Source organism: Magallana gigas, chromosome 2 (assembly GCF_963853765.1).
Source record: "Magallana gigas chromosome 2, xbMagGiga1.1, whole genome shotgun sequence".
Lineage (NCBI taxonomy): Eukaryota > Metazoa > Mollusca > Bivalvia > Ostreida > Ostreidae > Magallana > Magallana gigas.
In genome coordinates, this window is record NC_088854.1 from 29,895,852 (window position 1) to 29,914,685 (window position 18,834).

The following is an 18,834-nucleotide window of genomic DNA, read 5'->3' on the forward strand; positions in this document are numbered from 1 at the left end:
AGAAACAGTTGACCCTTTACCACGCAGCGATCGGGCCGAGACGCACGATAAAATCTAGTCCCGACATCTGCATCTATTGTACCCGGACGAGGAATTTAACGTATTTGCTCCCCTCTCGACGATGCTTATCGCCCTATCTATGCATTAATTGGGAAGTTAATATCGCCACTCCCGCGGTGCCCCTGCGATAGATAAGCAAATTATACAGGGACCTAATCCCCCTATCCGCTGACCTGTCCGCGAGTCAAGAATCCTAGACCGTCTTCGGTCGGACTTTTATTGTCATCCTAATGCAGTTTGCGACAAAAGATTGACTTGAGGGCTAATCCATTTTCATGTTCGAGAGAGACGTCAATTTACACTTGCAATACATTGTCCATTTTTACAAAAGGTAATTATACGGACATGCAACTTGTTTTTATTGTTAAACAGTTTGATATGCGGAACTGATAATTTGAAGGAGTAAGGCCTGGTATTAAGGTAAAAGCTGATGATAACACATCAAGCAATAAAAAACTGAAAAAAAAAATGAAATAAAAAGAAACGTAGTTTGCATAATATCAGCGAATATTGAATCTTTATCGCTGAAAGATATTATACAGGGCTATAAAATGTTTTCACTTGAGGTTTAACAAATAGTTTTATTGGCATTAAATTGTGGTTTTTAAACATAAAAAAATATGCGCAAAGCGCAGATTACTTAAATTACCGGTAAATACGGGTTATTAGATCAAATTTGGCGATTCTAATAGATCGTCTTAAATAATATTCTATTGTTCTTGTACAGTATAGAGACATATTTTAATTTTAAAGGCACAATTGCAAATTAAATTTTTCAATGATCACATTGTAAAAATAGATGTAAGTAAAATTATTTAGTAGAGAAATTCCAGATATTCATCTTAATTATACAACATAAATGAAAATAATGAACCCGTATAGATTTGGACTAAATAACCACATCAGCATACAACGCTATCGGGGTGGTTTCTTTTGCCGTTTTCGTTTCTGGGTCCAAGGAGCCAGTCATCAGGATTTGATTGTGGACAGTTCCTGGCACTGCCGCAGAGAGAACGGAGAAACAATGGTAAGTGGGTAAATGGATGATCCAGAAACAATTGCATTCTCATAAAAGCACGTGTTCTATCAAGTTTTATGTCCCATTATTTTCCAGTTGTCCGGTGGTCACGTGTCCCAATGCCCTGTTTGGACATAAAGTACCCACATAATCTTGTAAACTACAACTTTAATCCCGAGAGAGAGAGAGAGAGAGAGAGAGAGAGAGAGAGAGAGAGAGAGAGAGAGAGAGAGAGAGAGAGAGAGAGAGAGAGAGAGAGAGAGAAAGAGAGAGAGAGAGAGAATGAGAGAGAGAGAGAGAGCGAGCATGTGCTAAGACCCCTCTGTCATCTTTCAAGCTTTGAACTTTAATGTTGTTAAACATAAAATAATTTTCAAATTTTTTTGACATCTTTAATAGTCATAATTACTCCCTTTCAAGTGCGTTCTTTCCCTGTGTCGAGTGATGTCCCTTTTATGTGATACTCTTATAAGAAAAGAGAGAAAGCTCTTCCTATTGCACGATTATCTGCAATCGTCCCACTTACTTACACACTTCAATAAATTCAATAACTCGATTTAATTTCAAACGAATAACGACAACAAAAACTTTTTTTTCACCCTATCACTTGCAAGAACGGGCTCCTACTCATCCATCAAAAAGAGGCCTGCACTTTCAATTAACGAACCAATTACTTTCCAATGAATTTACTTTTTCATGGGTCATTTCGCACAATACGACGACTTGCATCGCAAAGAAATATTGCACTACTGAAAACGATAATTAATGACACAAACTTGTTCTTCTTATGACATTTTCATCTTTTATTTTATTTTATGGGTAGGTGATTACGCGCGCATTGCACGCGCGTACGCGGACATCCAAGGTCGGACACAATGCACGTGGGGAGGGACCTCGCCGAGGGCTATCTGTGCATCATAAAATCATAAAGCGAAAAGCATTAAGCCTCGTTAAGAAAGTTTTTTGAGTTTGTGAATCGTAAAATTAATATTTAAAAATAATTGACATCTCAGGTTTTTTGCATCTGAATTGAATTGAAGAAAACTCGAAATGTGATTGATCGAGAAGAAATTTCTGTGTTAATGACCACGTGAGCGAAGTAACAAAAGACGTGATTGGGTATAAATATTGAGTCCCGCATTTATTATTCATTCCAAAGTCTTGATCGTCACTCATGCGTACCCGCCTATCTTGAGATGGCATCTTAAGTGTTAACGGATAGAAACCCCTCTACATGGCAAATTGATTTCATTGACAATAATGTCACGGTCTTTTTACGTCGATTCCCTGATAGTAAAAGATGCCCCAACTACTGCGGTATCCAAAAGTGACTGTGTGCCAAACCACTCCCTAGGAATGCCCTTACCGGTGGGGCACAGGCACCCCACCTCCACCGCACGTCTTCCACAAGTCTCCCAAAGCCTTCCCTGCTACCCGCGGCATCCTCAAGACATGTTAAGTTTCTGCTGCCCCCTCTGTGTCCACACTCCCCATCCGGTGGTTCCCGAGAGTGTGGCTTCCGTTCCTGGAATGGCGCCTTCTTTTACAACGAGTTGTCCGACGACGCGGCCGATGGTGGACTATCCTTTTCATCGGAGCCAGATATCAGTTCTTACAACGACGACGAAGTCTATTAAACGACCCAAGGACAGGGTGACAAGTCCCGGATTACAGGAGCAAAGAAAACCTAAGGCTTCTCCCGCAGGTAAGTAACGTTAAGAGCAGGACACAAAGGAAAAACTGGAAACTGTATGATATACAACTCTTTTACGGTAAAGAATTTAAATGTCGCTAAAAAAAAGAACTTTAACAATTTATTTAATGGATTGCTCTTGAAAGTTTATCAAATGGAATTAAAAATAAGTGAAGTTATCTCCTTGCTATATTTGTTACGGCTGGTAAGAAATTATTTTTTAAATGTAATTTCCACTTTTCTGTGTTTCAGGGGTGAGTAGCTCTACCGAAGATCTCAGCAGTAAAAGAATCCGGACGGCGTTTACAAGTACCCAACTACTGGAGCTCGAGCGAGAATTCAACTCCAATATGTACCTCTCTAGACTTCGACGGATAGAAATCGCCACTTACCTTAATCTCTCCGAAAAACAAGTCAAAATATGGTTCCAGAACCGCCGTGTTAAGTTTAAGAAAGAAGGTCATGACGAAACCAACGAAAAATGTCGGTGTCTCCGAACGTGTGCTCCGAAACTGGACAAGCGCCGCTTAAACAAACATTCTGAAGACTCTGAAACCACACATACTCATGACTGTGATGTCACGGAAGAAGATTTGGACTGTGAACTATCCGAGGACTCGGAACTGAACATCGACACTTAGGTTAGCTGGCTAAAGGATGTGCAATAAAGCCTTAAATTATGTGTTCTCAAAACGGTGCAATTTAACATTTGTAGAGGGGTGCAATATTTCATTCAATTACGTATTAAAACTTGACTTACATGTAATTGTTGATATATATTTTTTTGTTCAACTATCTTTGTAAAATATGAAAACGTAAATAATCTTCACAAGAACACTGATTGCAAAAAGACCAAATTGGTGAAACGCATTCTACTCTGATTATGAAATAGTATATAAAAAAAAATTCTTGATGCAAAATTTATTCTTAATGTTAAAACACTAAATTATGAATCAAACTTATTACAAATATTTGATTGGCTTCGATTGACCATGTGTGGATTTCTAAATTCTAATCTGTCAACATAAATCAAAAGTTAAGAATGATTCTTATAATCTCTGAAAGTACGACGTAGTGGCTTTTATATATATTCCAATGCTGTAGGCCTTTGAGGTATGAAGATTTATCATTTAAAAAAAAAAAGCAAAAGTGTCAGAAAAATTAGCATATCATTTAAGTCAACTTCGAATTAATTTCAAATGAAAAAAATCAACGAACAAAACTGAAGTTTATCTATTTAATTACCTTAATATTTGTCTTCATTATCAAAGAAAAAATAACAACTTCGAAATTTATACTTTCCTTTGAATTTCATGCCAATAATTTATTTAAAAAAAGAAAGCAAGAAATTAAAATAAAAGACTCATTGTTACATTGCTATATTTTCTTAATTCTTTAATGCTATCTTTTGATCAAATTTTTATTTGAAGTCATATTTCAAATCCCTCTGAGATTTTAATTTTATTTATTTTTTTACAATCGTAATCATGATACAATAATTTCATTCACTGTAGGAGTCTAAAAAGCTCAATAAATTATTTAATATTTTTTTTTCTTTGTATGGTTTTAATTAAGAGTACATTTTAAAAGACCGACGGAGAAACATCGACAAGGAAATAGAAATAAATAAAAATAAAATACGCGTTCATTGCATAGAGTTTTATTTCGTTCAGTAAATAAATTAACACACCCAGGATAAAGAAAACAGTTAAACATTGAAATCTATTTCTTAGGTCCGTTTTCTATCCGGGTGTCAGCGCTCGGTTTCCACTCTGATCGTTTTGCTCTCTTGACCCCCAAAACTACGTTAAGGGTACTTAAAGCAGTTTCATGAAATCCGACAAGCCTTCAGCTTTCTATAGAGCCAAATGGAGTCGTTTTAACCTCCGTCAAATAAAAACTTCCTTCATCATTAAACCAAATAAACTGCCATTAAATGTTTATTATTCTGTTTGAATTGACCTGCTGTTTATAGTTATATGAACTGGGCCCCGGACAGTTATCAGCCTTTTGCCGAAATCTCTTCATTAAGAGGGTTTCGTACAAACCGAAACCAAGCAGTGATCTCCAAATAAAACAAAAATACAACATCTGTCAAGCTGAAAAATCAGAGCTTTCCTGCAGGGTGCAAAAAATATAATTTGGTCACTGGGGGTTTATATTCCAAGATGCCCGCTGTAGCTTTTTGTTGTTGCTAAGGATGGATTGTCCATCGGTTCTTTAGCTGTTAACCAATTGAAACCTCTAAGCTCAATCATAAATAAGCCCATGTTCCGTGTGTTTATAATGAGATGCAGGTATGAAATAAACTGATGTTATTCAAATGTCCATAAGCCCTATTCATAGTGTCTTCATAACTCAGAAATGAAGAAATTGACCAGTTAACTGTTTTGAATAATATGGGTTTTCAAGCGTGCCCCCTGCGGTTAGCCTTGTGCAGTGGGCGATTAGACGGTGTCATGTCAACAAAAAGGCCGTTGTCCATCACAACACAATCCCATAATGCATCGCTGGTCATCGATATTGAACTTGTCGATCATCCTGAAACGATTAAAATGGAGCTAATTTGCCAGAAAAATGCACTAAACGGACACAAAAGATCACCTCTTTGTATATTAAAAACAGATCTTTTTTAAACTTTAATATTTTCATCTGCAGTATGGTGGTCTTCGGATGCTCATTTGATCCAGACTTGATTTCCATATTGAAGCATCTTGGTATTGTCAAAAGTTCACTTGGTTCAACCCCTGAATGCATTCTTGGATAAAGATGTCCATGTATTATATATCTGCCCACAAATGACTCCTTTATATATGATCGTCTGAAATATACAAAAAATAACACTAGAAAAGTATCAGTATACAAATGATTTATATATACACCACAGACTGGAAAAAGCGTTTAATATCGATATATCAAAATGTCTTCGAAAGCTTTCGATATAATTCATAAATGTTTGATTTTTCAAAACATATATAAACAAAAATATTATGGTAGAGCAGCACAGTAATATATAGAAAAATGAATGAGAGCTAATATTAAATCAATTTTTCTACTCGTAATTTCCGCTGAACACAGGATTTTTTCTGTACACTTGGTTTTTTTCCTCACTCGAGAACGTATAGCAAAACATGAATTAGATGCATTTCTGAGCAGTTGCTTATAGTATCTGCAACAACTTTAAAACCCAGAACCGAGAAACGACTTCTTTAGCACTAAATTCATGGTCCGAATCCTTTAGGCTTTCTGTAAGAGAAGCAAAGACTACGAGCCGTGGGAGAACACATATTTCAATGGTAGTATCATATATGTCAAATAATAAATCTTATGTTTTTAAATTTTACCTAAAAACACAACCACTGTTCACATTTTATGCAATGATAACCTTTATAACAGCGTAAGTTGTTCTTTGCAACCAATTGGTATACCATTTGTAAAAGAGCATGTACATGTAAACATTTCTTGAGTTGAATCAAATTTGGAAACAAACAGAATCAAAATATTTTTCTTGAGAAAAATGATTTGATTCTGAAAATCAAATCAATTTCCAACATTTTTTTAAACAGTAAACCCTTATTTGTTAGGTTGACGTTTGTTTCTTTGTAAATTGGAAACGCTTTAAATTTGCGAGAAAGGTTGTGTTGCGCTCTCTGAAGGTATAGCCAAAGGGAATTTTCACTGAAATGAAACCTCGGTGGAAAGTGGATATTTTCGTCGATTACTCATAGGGTGTAAAACTCAAATTTGTCATTTTGTTTCGGGCCTTTTGCGGGTATAATTTCTGTTGAGAAAACTTGCAGGAACTTTTGAATTTACGACATTTCCAAGACAGCACGTGCTTTTATCACATGGACAGGTTGCCGAGAAACTAAAATTTCAAAACAAATTAATTGAGAAAGATAATATTAAAGCATTGTTCTCAGATAATTATTATTTCTTAAGTGTGCAGATGTAATGATGTTGGTGTAATTTGTGTCTCAAAGTTATAAAAGATGCCATTATCAATTTCAATTGCGCATTTTCCCTGGGAAATATCAAGACATGTGTTTGTTTCAGATTTCAATTTCCAGAAGAAGATGAAAGACATCCCCTGTATCTCTTGCAGCATGAAATGTAGAACGTTATCAAATTTATGACCATATATTCCTCTCCTTTGCAGAAAATTTAATTGCTGTTGCGCAATAATTACAAGGACATTTGCGAAGGCGGGAACTGTTTTCTTCTCTCCGATGTCAAGAAGACCAACATGCTTTCGCCAAATTTCAAACTGAAAAGGTCTTTGTAAAAATTTTAAAAGAAACCTTAACATTTTCTCTGCACAAAGAACAATAAACATGTTATTTTCCAACAGCCAACGGCAGATGGCGCCTTATTAGTAACACATACAACTTCATCTCCCCAAAAAGGAGGTAAACTTGATCTTGATTTCATTTCTTAGAATCTTTGCGACTATGCACAACAATTAAACTGTGTTTTAATTAAGTTGACGTAACCGTGTGTCTATCATTATTCTTGATTTTTTTCTATTATAGAACCCTGGAAACAGAGTACAAGGAATCCTAGTCACGATACTACGTGTAAATTGGGACCTGTCTTCAGGACACGTGAGGGGAGAATTGTGTTTGTGAATTTTAGCACGTGTAGCGACGTTCGAATGTCATTAGGTGTGTTTGTCAATTATGATCAATTGTAGTCTCCAGAATGATCCCCCCTTCTTGTTCTGTAGGCTAGTATACTTTATTTTCAAAGACGTGTTCTAGATTTTGACATGCATTATTGGACTACAGAACCAGTAAAGTGTGTATACCAAACTATGCTTTTTTTCCTCTGCAGTTGTATTCACTTTTATTGCAGATCAAAAAAATCACCTGCAGTGCTACTTACAGTTCTTCAGGAAGACCAGATGTTCCCAACACTCTCACTTTCGATAACTGCAACTCAACCCCTGAAAGAAATATCAAAAAGATTAAAAATCAGCACCTCGCACCCACATATAATTTAATTACGTGGTAAGATTGCGCAAGTGTTCCAAATTCACCTCCAAATGTTGCACCATTCGTAGCCTTTTCATAAACTTGTGCACGTCGGCCTGTTTTTGCAGACCAACGCTCCTCGCTTTCAAAAGACTTTCCTGTTGAAACTGCGATAGTTTATCAGAATGAATTATTCATATCCTCATTACCAGCAACCTGCTTCCTAACTCAATCGAGGAAGAGGTCTAACAACATTGCGTAAAATACGTTATGATTATTATAATGTTTTAAGCGCTTCATGTCATCAATTTGGCGCCATTGTCAGGCCCTCGTTTAATAAAACAGATGTCGGTGTTCAAATGCCAATGATTTTCAGTTATGATTGTGTTTTTGGGGTCGTACGATACATGTCAGAAACTGGGATATTACTCCAAAGACCCCCCTAATTAATTGCAAAAGATTACGGTCGCAAATGCCCGTTATTGGAAAAAGCCGGTTTTATTCTACCCGGTAAAAGGGACCAAAATAGAGTCTCCAATGAACTATTTTCTCACTTACAGTAGCAAGTGGGCATGTTAATGTTAAATAAATAAGGTCAGTAACTTTTCCTAATGGAATGAAAAACTTTTGATACTTTGAAATTTTTAAAAAAAGTTTTCGATTAACAACACCTTGAAACGAAACCAAATCTTTCCTATTCAATCGCATGCCCACCTGCCTTACTCTGGGTCGATGAAAAGCTTAGGTAATGATGAAATTCCCCCCAAAAGAGTTTGGAAATGAAGTGACCAAATAGTCTGAACTCTGACTTTATATCATAATATGCACCGATGTGCATTTCTTTGGCGGCAAAATTTCAAATTTTTTTCTCCTCCCAAGCTTCCGTGCAGCACTATGTAAACATCCGCCGGTAGGGTCCTTCCATTATCATTGAAATTAGGCTTTGTGTTTATTCATACACTATCTGCAATGAATGCGAGCTCCTGCGTGCTTTGGTGTTCAAAGGAAATATGAAAGAAGCATGTCACCATGTTACGTATTCTCAATCTCAGAAAAGCAGAAATCAAAAATTAGGAAGAGTATTTTCACAAACCATCTTACTAAATAATTAAATATATGATAAAGGAAACAAAGAGAAAATTTTCTTGTGCGCAAAAATTTGATTTTAAATAAGATAATTAGTGTGATTTGTTTTCATGAAATAAGATTTATTTGTTTTTTCTTAATTATGTAATTAATCATTTTCAAGCATTTTAAATATTCATATTTTCGCTATAAATAATTACAAACATTTGATGAATATATTTTGAATAGTTTTTGCATCAAATAAGTATAAGGTCTTGGAACATTTTCCGTTTTTTCTTGCATTAAAAGACCAACAATTCTTTCTAAATATTTATCATTAGAGAATTCCAAAGATGTTGATGAATATGACCTAATAGATTCATATGCGCATCAAATAAAACCACAACCTTTGTAATATATTTAAGTAATGCATAGTAAAATAAATTCAAGGCTTCTTTTTTTCGGATAAGCTTTTCCCTGCAAAACGTCACAGCATGCAGTTTTTCCCCATTCATATGGAAATAAGGGTTGACAATGGCGATAAAGTAACACTTGAAAATACAATATACATGTTTCAATATCTCGTACTTTTTTTTAAGTGTTGACGATAAATCATTATGAATATTATCACGCATTATAAACAGCTTCTTGAGCCTAATATCAAAAACTAAAATTTGAGCATCCTTTATCAATACCGATCAAATGGAACTAGTACATGTATTTTTTTTAAAATGGAAAGAAAAAAAATTGTCAGTTCATATTAGTCACCACGGTTAATTTTAAAACGATGGCAATGGTTTTTTAAAATAAAATTTATCATTAATAAAGCTAAAAAAGCTACTTTCTCTTTTCTCCTTTGTGTGAACGATCAGAATATCTTTAAATTCAAGTAACATGTTAATGGCATGAATTAATTTGTCATTTTTAGTAGAGTAACATTTGTCATATATCATTGTTTGATTTAATGGAGAATGTTCAATCAGATATCAACTGAAATAAACAATTCCACAAAACTCAAGGAAAATAAAAACTGGATGATTAAATTTGATTAGGTTAAACAACCGTGTCTAAATAAAATCATTTTCATCTTAAGCCTTGTACATAAAATCGTAAACCACTTTTCTTCCTCAATAAGTTTTAAACAAACCAAAAACCAAACTAATTTTCTTGAAACCATAGTGACACTTGTCTTAATAATTACATCGAAATAAAAATACATTCTCTTTTTTCATACATACAAATAAATGTTATTTCGTTTCAGAATAACTCAATAGCATTTTATGTTTTTGGACTACGGTTAAGACATGCGCAGCAAGACATGGCATTTACAGTGACACGCTCGGGTTTTTTTTTTTCTTCCTCAGAAATTTTAGGGATGACAGAAATTAAGAGATGTCGACCGGAAAGAGATTTCATTACTCGAATTAATCTTTATACCTATTTTAAAATCAGTCGGAGGAGTAACAATCTCACAAAATGGCACCAGATAAAGACGCGTCGACATAAATTTTATTTCTGGGCGCTCATTTGTAAGGGGAAATCTACAAGAGTAGCTCATTTCGGTGAATTTATTACGAACAATCCTGGTATTTGTACCCGCTCAAAAGTCACCCCTCATCAATTGAAGGTTATTTACTGCTTATACATTCATTACATTTCTATTCTATCTCGTCAAGGTTTCGCAAGAGAAATGGAAGCCTTTTAAAAATTGAATTCCATTTTAACCCATTTGTTTTGTGAATATTTGATTTGGGGTTACGATGTCAATGTTTTTAAATCGTATTTTTTTTTGCCGCTTTGATTAAGACCTGCCAGCATCTGCTGTACTGTTATTTTTTATTGCAATGTTTGGTATTTTTAAACCGTGTGGATAAATATTTCTAAATATAATGGTTTTGTATTTATTATCACCTTTAAATAAAATTACAAACAGAAATCACAAATAAAAAGGAGAAAATAAAATTCAATTCAATATAATAGCAAAATCTAAAAAAAAAACCAAAAATTCAAATTTTAAAAAATTGAAAAAAAAAAACCAAAAGATAATAAGATTTAAAGAAAGTTTAATTTACATTGAATTCGTGTACCACTCATAAAAAAATTAATGTTTGTCTGTACATGAAATATAAAATTCATGGACATTTTTGAAAACCTTTGAAGTAGAGAGGTCTCTTGCATACTTCTCCTGTCATGTTCTATTGTCCCCCCGAGCTCACACCTGCATGGATCCCCTATTGGGGATGTGATCATTTTAATATCCCCCAGTTGCAGACACCCACAGCCACGCCCCTTTAGCGTCAGAGTTAGTCGACGCAGGGCCCCATTATTTAATTTGAGACGCGTTGGATACTCTCGGGTTCTTTATTTACAAAGGGGCACTTGTTACAAATAGATGTGGAATTGATCCTCCAATCATATCGGGTTTCATGAACTCATTTTACCTTGATTAACATACCTGGTTCTACCTGTCAACACAGTGTGCATCTATCTCTCTTTCTTCTTTTTATCGAGAGGTAATTTGATTTGAAGGACACTTTTCTTTGAGAGGATCAAGGTTAACGATACCATTTGTCAGGGTTTTCAGAATAGGTTAACTTAGTAGAATACGTGAACTTAGTACGTGTTAATGCATTATGCATATTACTGCCTCGGTCCAAAAAATACCTAAGTTCATAAAGATTTTTCATCCATAATAAAAAAAATAGTAATAATGTAAATCTGTAATATTTCTTTTGAGGGTTATTTTAGTGTAATAATAAGTGAATCGAAATTCGGAAGCATACAGTGATGATGATGATCTCTCTCTCTCTCTCTCTCTCTCTCTCTCTCTCTCTCTCTCTCTCTCTCTCTCTCTCTCTCTCTCAATAATTGACATTTTTCACAAGTTACTTTGTTTTGGTTCAAACTTACATCTACACGTACACCATTTGACGGATCAAAAAGTTAAACTAGTAAATGTATGTGCTACAAAAATCCTAGTTTATATTAAAAAAAATTAATATTTATTCAAGTTGATAGATTAATCCTCACATTAATCTTTGTTGATAACAAAAATAATGACATCGACGTAAATCAATCAAGAGTAATAAAAAAGAAAAAAAATAGAATCGTAGTTAAAGTACCGTTTGGCACATCATGGAGGCACCAGTATCTTTAGAATGTCCTCTGATTAATATTTGCGAATAAAAAATGAAGAAATATGTCTTTTAAATGTGCTCTTATTTGTAGCAATAATAGGGCAGATTCCAGAATGATAAATAGGAATGTTTAGAAAAAGAAGTCATCTCCTTCTAAGAAGGTACAATCAAATAGCCATCTCCTCAGAGTTCTACCAGCACCAGGTCGCTTAGCCCGCGACGAAAACCAACAAGGGGATCATCAAATTCCTTACAAAAAAGAGGACCTGGTCACGCGACTAAGGCCCCTCCCCCTGTACCTCATCTGCACAACAAAAGAAAATAAAACGGCGAAAACATGACTTTTGACAATGTTAACTACCAGGTTAAAAGGGCAAATCAAACGCAGGGAAGACCCTGATTTATAATCAAATATTCATGCGCGTGCCAACGGAGAATACGGCATCATAACATGTTATTAATTGATAAGAAAGATATTTTGACCGAAGAAAAAAATGCCTGGTTCTAAATTAGGTGCCGGGCTTGTTTTATTATGCGTGTCAACTGCAACGTCGCTTTTTTCTAATGGCGACCTTTAACGGGTCTCATGGAAAAGGTTTTATCCTAACATTAAATAACGTTAAAATTTGTCAAGAGCCCGCATGAATATTTGCTTGTTCTTTGAATTTTCTTTATTTACGAGGAATATTATGATCATGTAATTATTGTTAATCAAAGTTTATTATTGAGTTATGTGAAAAAGATACGGTGTGGATGCCTTTTTTAATACTGATTCCAGAAGTCAAGGAAATACAAATGCGTTCGATTTTATTTTTGATATCTTTTACTAATATGGTTAAGTATTTATGAAGTTAATTTTTTTAATGGAGTTTTGCAAGCGTTGAATTTATCGGAATAAAGTTATGAACAATATTCTAATGGAGAGCAACCTTAATTAATACATGTATATTAAAGTAAGATTACTAATCTAGTTTGCCGGATATACACAATTGCATTACATGAGGTAAAATTGTAATTCTTTTTTCGTATATTTAAGTACATTGATTTGCAGTTATGGAACATTTTAAACAGAATTATAAGTGTTAATTGCAAGTCCTTTTTTAAAGCAATTGCTATCATTTCTAGTGATTTTGTAAAATCACTCAAGCTACGATGTGTGAAAGGTTTTGATATATATATATTTGTCATAGTACTATCGAGGTTAAAAAAAACCCAGTTGGTTTTTAGGGTGTTATTGAGGTTCTTTGTAGACGAAATCGCCATTTTAAGCAAAAAAGAATTTAGTTATTGTCACCCGGTTTACACTATTTTTCATTAAAATTATAAATCTTAACACCACATTTAGTATAAAACTTTAAAAAAAAATATCAGTTTTTAAAATTACCAAACTGTCAATAGGGGCTATGCGTTTTACTTCAACAAAAAATGTTAGTTACAATACGAGTAGTCTTTCTTTGTTTAAAAACTTTACAACAACTCTCGCCTAGAATGCAGTAGTTTCCAATTCAGAATACCTTCAAATTAACCATTGTTTTAAATACCAAATAAATGCCCGAGAACAAAATGATAGTACAAAAAATTTAAAAAAGTATAAGGAGATGTGTATTATAAACTAGTTTTACTTTTTAAACTTGGGTTGAAATGGGTCGGAATAATTTGTACCTACATGTAATCTAATATACTCAAAACTTATATGCTAAATCAGGCTCTCTTTTAGGCATTTCTATCTAATATCTGTAATCTTGTATGCCCTCTGGGCCCAAAATTGGAAATAAACTATTATTATTATATTATTATTATTATTATTATTGTTATTATTATTATACACTGATTTAAAATACTGTTTTAAAATGTATGTACATAATTTGGATACATTGAAAATGTTATTGCTTCAAAGGTTTGATTAGAAAAAAAATGAATTTTGTTTTTTAAATATATACATGTATTTATATTCCCTACCAATCTTAAGTCAAAAAAGAGTTTTTTATAATTCTAAATAATGAAATATTCCTTTTAAATCACTGCACTAATTATTCCTACATCTGTTGGAATAAATTACAAACACATTTCTTGTTATCTGTTAATTTTTCAAGAACAAAACTATATTTTACAAAATAATTATTTGATTACATTATTCCAACGCTATATTGACGATAGGTATCCATCTCGGTATACTGACAGAGGTGGCGCAGAACGACAAACCTCATGATCAAAAAAAAAATAACAGCTCTAATTTAAACATAATCTACATGTGTAGATTGAACATTTATGAAGCCTCAAACATCGGATACATAGGCCCACTTTGGTAATACACGATATTAGAATATTTGCTCGTATACATGTAAGTATATGTAATTATAATTAGTATGAATGCTTTTGATCTTATTTTTACCTTTGATTTTGGATTAATAAGACAAAAAGTACCATAATAAGATAGACATATCAATACTATCAAAACTAAAAAAAGTTTTTTTTCTTTTTAAATCTTAGAGATAAAATCTCTAAAATTTTGATACCTTTTTAATGATATAAAATAAAATGAATCGTTAAGCGAAAAGGTTTGTAAGCGACAGTTTTTTCTGTTTACAAAAAATCTCATTAAATTAAGTCTAGATCTATAATTGAAGTTTAAATAACAAGCAAAAACATGATCATGCTGGGAAAATGAGGTCGAAATACAAAAAATACTAGTATACAAAATACTAACATTGGTAAAAGATTGAGTATTTTAGAGAGAGAGTTTTATTGTATAAAACGTAAATGGATGCGTTTTCAATGAACTAACAGCATCATTTGATATGAAAACAGAGGCACCCATTTTTTCATATTATTGATTTTTTAAAAGTAAACTGTTTCACTCGCGTAGCTCAATTAGGGGATTCTATTTCCTGCCAAAAATCCCAAGTTTCCCATATACATGACAAAGAAACCGCCAAGATTCATGTCGGACATATCTTAAGTTTAAGAGATTAACTAACACAAATAAAAACCTAACAAGAGTAAATATTAGATGGAAAATATTTTGATATAAATCCCTGCTAAAAAGACGTGAAATATTAGCAGGTGCAAGATAAATAGACCGGCATATCCCATGTCAATCTACGTGATCGTTTCTAATAAAAGAGTTCCTTCGATCTATTTCTTGCCGAAGCTTCCCCTACAAAAGGGTTGATCTGGTGGGATCAAACGCTGAGATAATTCCGACCGTCTCACGGCGCTACCCTGCGAACGGCATGCGGTTCTGATCCCCTCGTTCGAATGATATTCTTAGTCATACCTACCCAAAATTACGGATAGATTTCGAAAACTAAATCACAACCATATGGAAAGGTTTAGGAATCCGACATCATTTATTTTTGGGGTATCAGAAAAGAAATGCTTTTCTGTGTTTCTTAATGCCATGTAAGAGATGCCGGCTAAATGAGGTACCGTACCCGCAAAAACATGATTGATATTAAATGGAGATTTGCGGGAATCTAATTTTCAATATCAAAGAATGAAATATGATTATCTCTGTCTGGAAAGTGATGCCCCGAGATTTGTACCTCACTTTAACACTAAGCATTGTCTTAAGGATTAAAGATAATCTCTAAGTCAATTTGCTCTTTGCTAATCTGTGCTAAACTAAGGATGTGACATCCACACCGGAGACTTCCAATTAAAGAAAAAAGCAAGCGCGTCGCTCTACGGGGTACACGCTCTGCGACGCGGTTTGAACAAATTGCGATAACCCCGAATGTCAACTTTCCATCCTGACGGGATAGAGAGGAATTTGATTAAACAAGTATTTAGGGTACACCCTTTCTAAAGATAAAGATGAAAAAGTTGTTTTTAAAAGCTCATGCGTCACTTTTATAAATGACCGCCACCTAGGATTAGAAATAAACGCTTTTACACGTCAACACGCGTAAATATTAAAAATGTATACGGTCATTTATTTGCATCACGGGCAACAATCAAAAGGACTTTTATCATCTGTGGCGCTGCCTTAACTATGTATCTTTGAGAGACTTGTAAATAAGTTCCAATAAGTAAACACTGTGTCATTTGCAATCAGGTGACTTCTCGATAACGGTTAATTAATAAGCAATATACATGGACATACATCAACAGCTGACTTGTATGTTGTGGCATCAATCAGCAAACAACTTGCAACTTTTACGCTAAATACGATAGATGTCCGATTGTCAAATGAATTTGAAATTGCAAACAAGGTCTCTTATTTAACAATTGTGAATCATCCACAGTTGATTTGACCAAGTATGCTTCGTTCTCGTACATTTACCTACCATGGTATTCTATTACAGTAATTTGTCACCATGATACAATATATACATGAATCATTATATAAAGTCTTTCTGATACATAACTTTCTATAGCATCGAAGCATACGAAGCTACGAATTTTCATCATGCAACATGTGCCTTAACTTTCCTAAGATATTGTAGTCAAATCAGTCTAATAGTATCATTGTTTGATAACTTTCAGTTCCCTACAGAACAGATGGCGATGGCAACAGAGAAAGTGATCAGTAGTCAACCAAAGAGGATATACATTGATGCATGTGCAATGAAACATGTCATTACTACAGCAATCGGCGCAGAAACATGTTTGTTAAACTGTTCAATCTTTCGCCAAAATATAAAGATTTAATTAATTAATTGATTATTTTCCAATGCCTACTAGCCTTGGAATATTTCATTGTTGGTTCCTTCACAAATAATGCAAAAGTTTCTCGACATAATGTATGGTTATCATTCTAAACCAAGCTACAGGTACAGTGCAGAATAAACTATTTACAAACTATATACAAAACTAAAAGATGTTGTGATCAATAATGTACATAAAATTTTCTAGTTATACACATTTAGCAAGCGACAATGAAGTATCAGAAAAACTATAATAAAAGACCGTACTGTATAGGGAAATATGTAAGCTTATATGATTCTTAATCAATTGTATTATATACATGTACGTAAGAACACAAAAAAGAAAATTTAATTCATACTTGAAATCAAATGATATTAATGACTGTTTTACAAAATGAATTCTAAATTTCTGAAAATAATTTTCGTCCAAATGATTATTACATTATTCATAATTCTTGTAAGACAAAATAATGTAGCGTTTTTATTTTTGTAGGTACTTGCAATAGGGCTACATGTATAAATGAATCTATTTGGAAACAATTTAGTGTCGATTGGATAAACCATTTTCATAAAAGTTGTTGCACGTTCTTAAGAAATCAAACCATTTAAGCACTCACATTAAAGCTTCAAGTGAATAAATCACTTATCGATTTCCCAGTAGCCAAATAGAATATCCGCATATTTGTAAAATAGTTAAGTTTTGATATGTTATTCCAACACAACTATTTTGATTAGATACATCTTTTCTTTTTAATTTTGGGTTTTGAAAATGCATACTCATTTGAGGATTCTACTGTTGATCTGTACCCCCTTCCCCCCCCCCCCCCCCCGAAAAAAAAATGGAGAAAAAGTTGATATGAAAAAGCTCACCGGTTGTATTGCTCTAACTCATTATCTCTTTCGAAACATCAGCACGTATTTATGAACGTAATTAAATATGTTCAATCAAATTACAAAATGTATATCAATTGCTTACTATTGTTATATTTATAATAATTATTTGATGTAGAAATATAATATTGAATTCGATATTGGACTTCAGCAAACATTTTTAGCAGCGGCCCCTTTAGATGACTGTTGACCCGATTTGTTGGGACTGTGCGGAAAATGGGTTATGATGAAGCAAAAATAACAAACTACTTGTTTAAAACGTGATCAAAATTACAAAGAATAGACATACCTTTGCATCAAATATTCATCGTTCTCCCTATAGTGAAAATATTACTGAACAACACTTTTGCTGGGGTTGATCTACATGTGGCAGACGACAGATGCGTAGAGAGACTGCGGGGTTTGTGAAAGAAAAACAAATGCATCGTAGTCTTAAGATGTTCTTTCAAGTATGGACATCTACATTAAATTGTTTGAAAAATCATTGCCTTGTTTATACCCCTTCAAAGCTAATACTGCTACAATCACCTATATATAGGGAAACATCAAACCTAAACATTTTAAGAGATATTTTGGCGGGAAAAGCGATCGCCGTCTGCAGTGCGGTGTTTGGGAAGACAAATTATGTAATTAGTGCTAATTCACTTTCTTTTGGTCGTTAGTGTATCGGGGTAACTAAATCCCCGGGGATTTGTGTGTTTACCAGTTATACGTTACACTATACAAACTGTTGGATTAGCATCCTAAGCTGTAAATATGACTAAGTCTCTCTCTTTATCCTTAGATAAATCTTGGTGATATTTTTACAACTCTATCAATTTCACATTTACTTTCCATTCCGCATGCAAGGCCCTTAATCCAATGATAACACTGGCTGGGATAGTTAAGGGGATGTCAAGGAAAAATCCAGTAATTATAAAAATTTATTAAATACCTCGAGAACTGAAAGAATACCATGTTCATCTAAGAGAAAATGGATGGTCGCTGTGGATATTTAATTAGGATACCAGTTATCATAAGACATTTGTAGAATTAAAAACCTTGTCCTAAATTGCTTTCGATTTCTTCCGGGTGGGTCCTTCGTTGCAAGTCAAATCACCTTTCAAACAATCGATAGGTATATCAAATTTAAAGCTATAAGAGTGTTGAGTTTTTGTGTCTTGTGAAGATAAGTAATGTACCTAGATGAAAAGATTAATTATAATGCGCCTATTACTGTGTTTTGAATGATTAACTTAACATATAAGCTATATTTTTGAGAATTTTATTTTGCTACCAAAACATGGTAATTATAGGATAATTATCTGTGTAACTTTATTTTAAATAAGATGGCTATCATAAAGAACCA

At 33.7% G+C, this 18,834-nt stretch overlaps 1 protein-coding gene and 1 long non-coding RNA gene across 2 annotated transcripts; one reads left to right on the forward strand and one right to left on the reverse strand.

Moving 5' to 3' along the window:
• Nucleotides 1-2,055: 2,055 nt before the first annotated feature.
• LOC105327393 (GS homeobox 1) lies at nucleotides 2,056-3,584 on the forward strand. The gene is made up of 2 exons (XM_011427836.4): nucleotides 2,056-2,783; nucleotides 3,024-3,584. The coding sequence occupies exons 1-2, from the start codon at nucleotides 2,339-2,341 to the stop codon at nucleotides 3,410-3,412; spliced, it is 834 nt and encodes a 277-aa protein (XP_011426138.3). The 5' UTR covers nucleotides 2,056-2,338; the 3' UTR covers nucleotides 3,413-3,584.
• A 1,619-nt stretch (nucleotides 3,585-5,203) lies between these two features.
• Nucleotides 5,204-18,024, reverse strand: LOC105327392 (uncharacterized). Its single transcript, XR_004596135.2, has 3 exons — nucleotides 17,776-18,024; nucleotides 7,656-7,716; nucleotides 5,204-5,592 (listed from the first exon to the last, which is right to left on the reverse strand). It is a non-coding gene; the product is annotated as an uncharacterized lncRNA (long non-coding RNA).
• Between the last annotated feature and the right edge of the window lie 810 nt (nucleotides 18,025-18,834).

Excerpts from the sequence above, each read along its gene's own strand:
- LOC105327393 (XM_011427836.4), top strand. The coding sequence starts at position 2,339 with ATGTCACGGTCTTTTTACGTCGATTCCCTGATAGTAAAAGATGCCCCA. Across the intron at positions 2,784-3,023 it reads ACCTAAGGCTTCTCCCGCAG|GGGTGAGTAGCTCTACCGAA; the intron begins GTAAGTAACGTT and ends TCTGTGTTTCAG.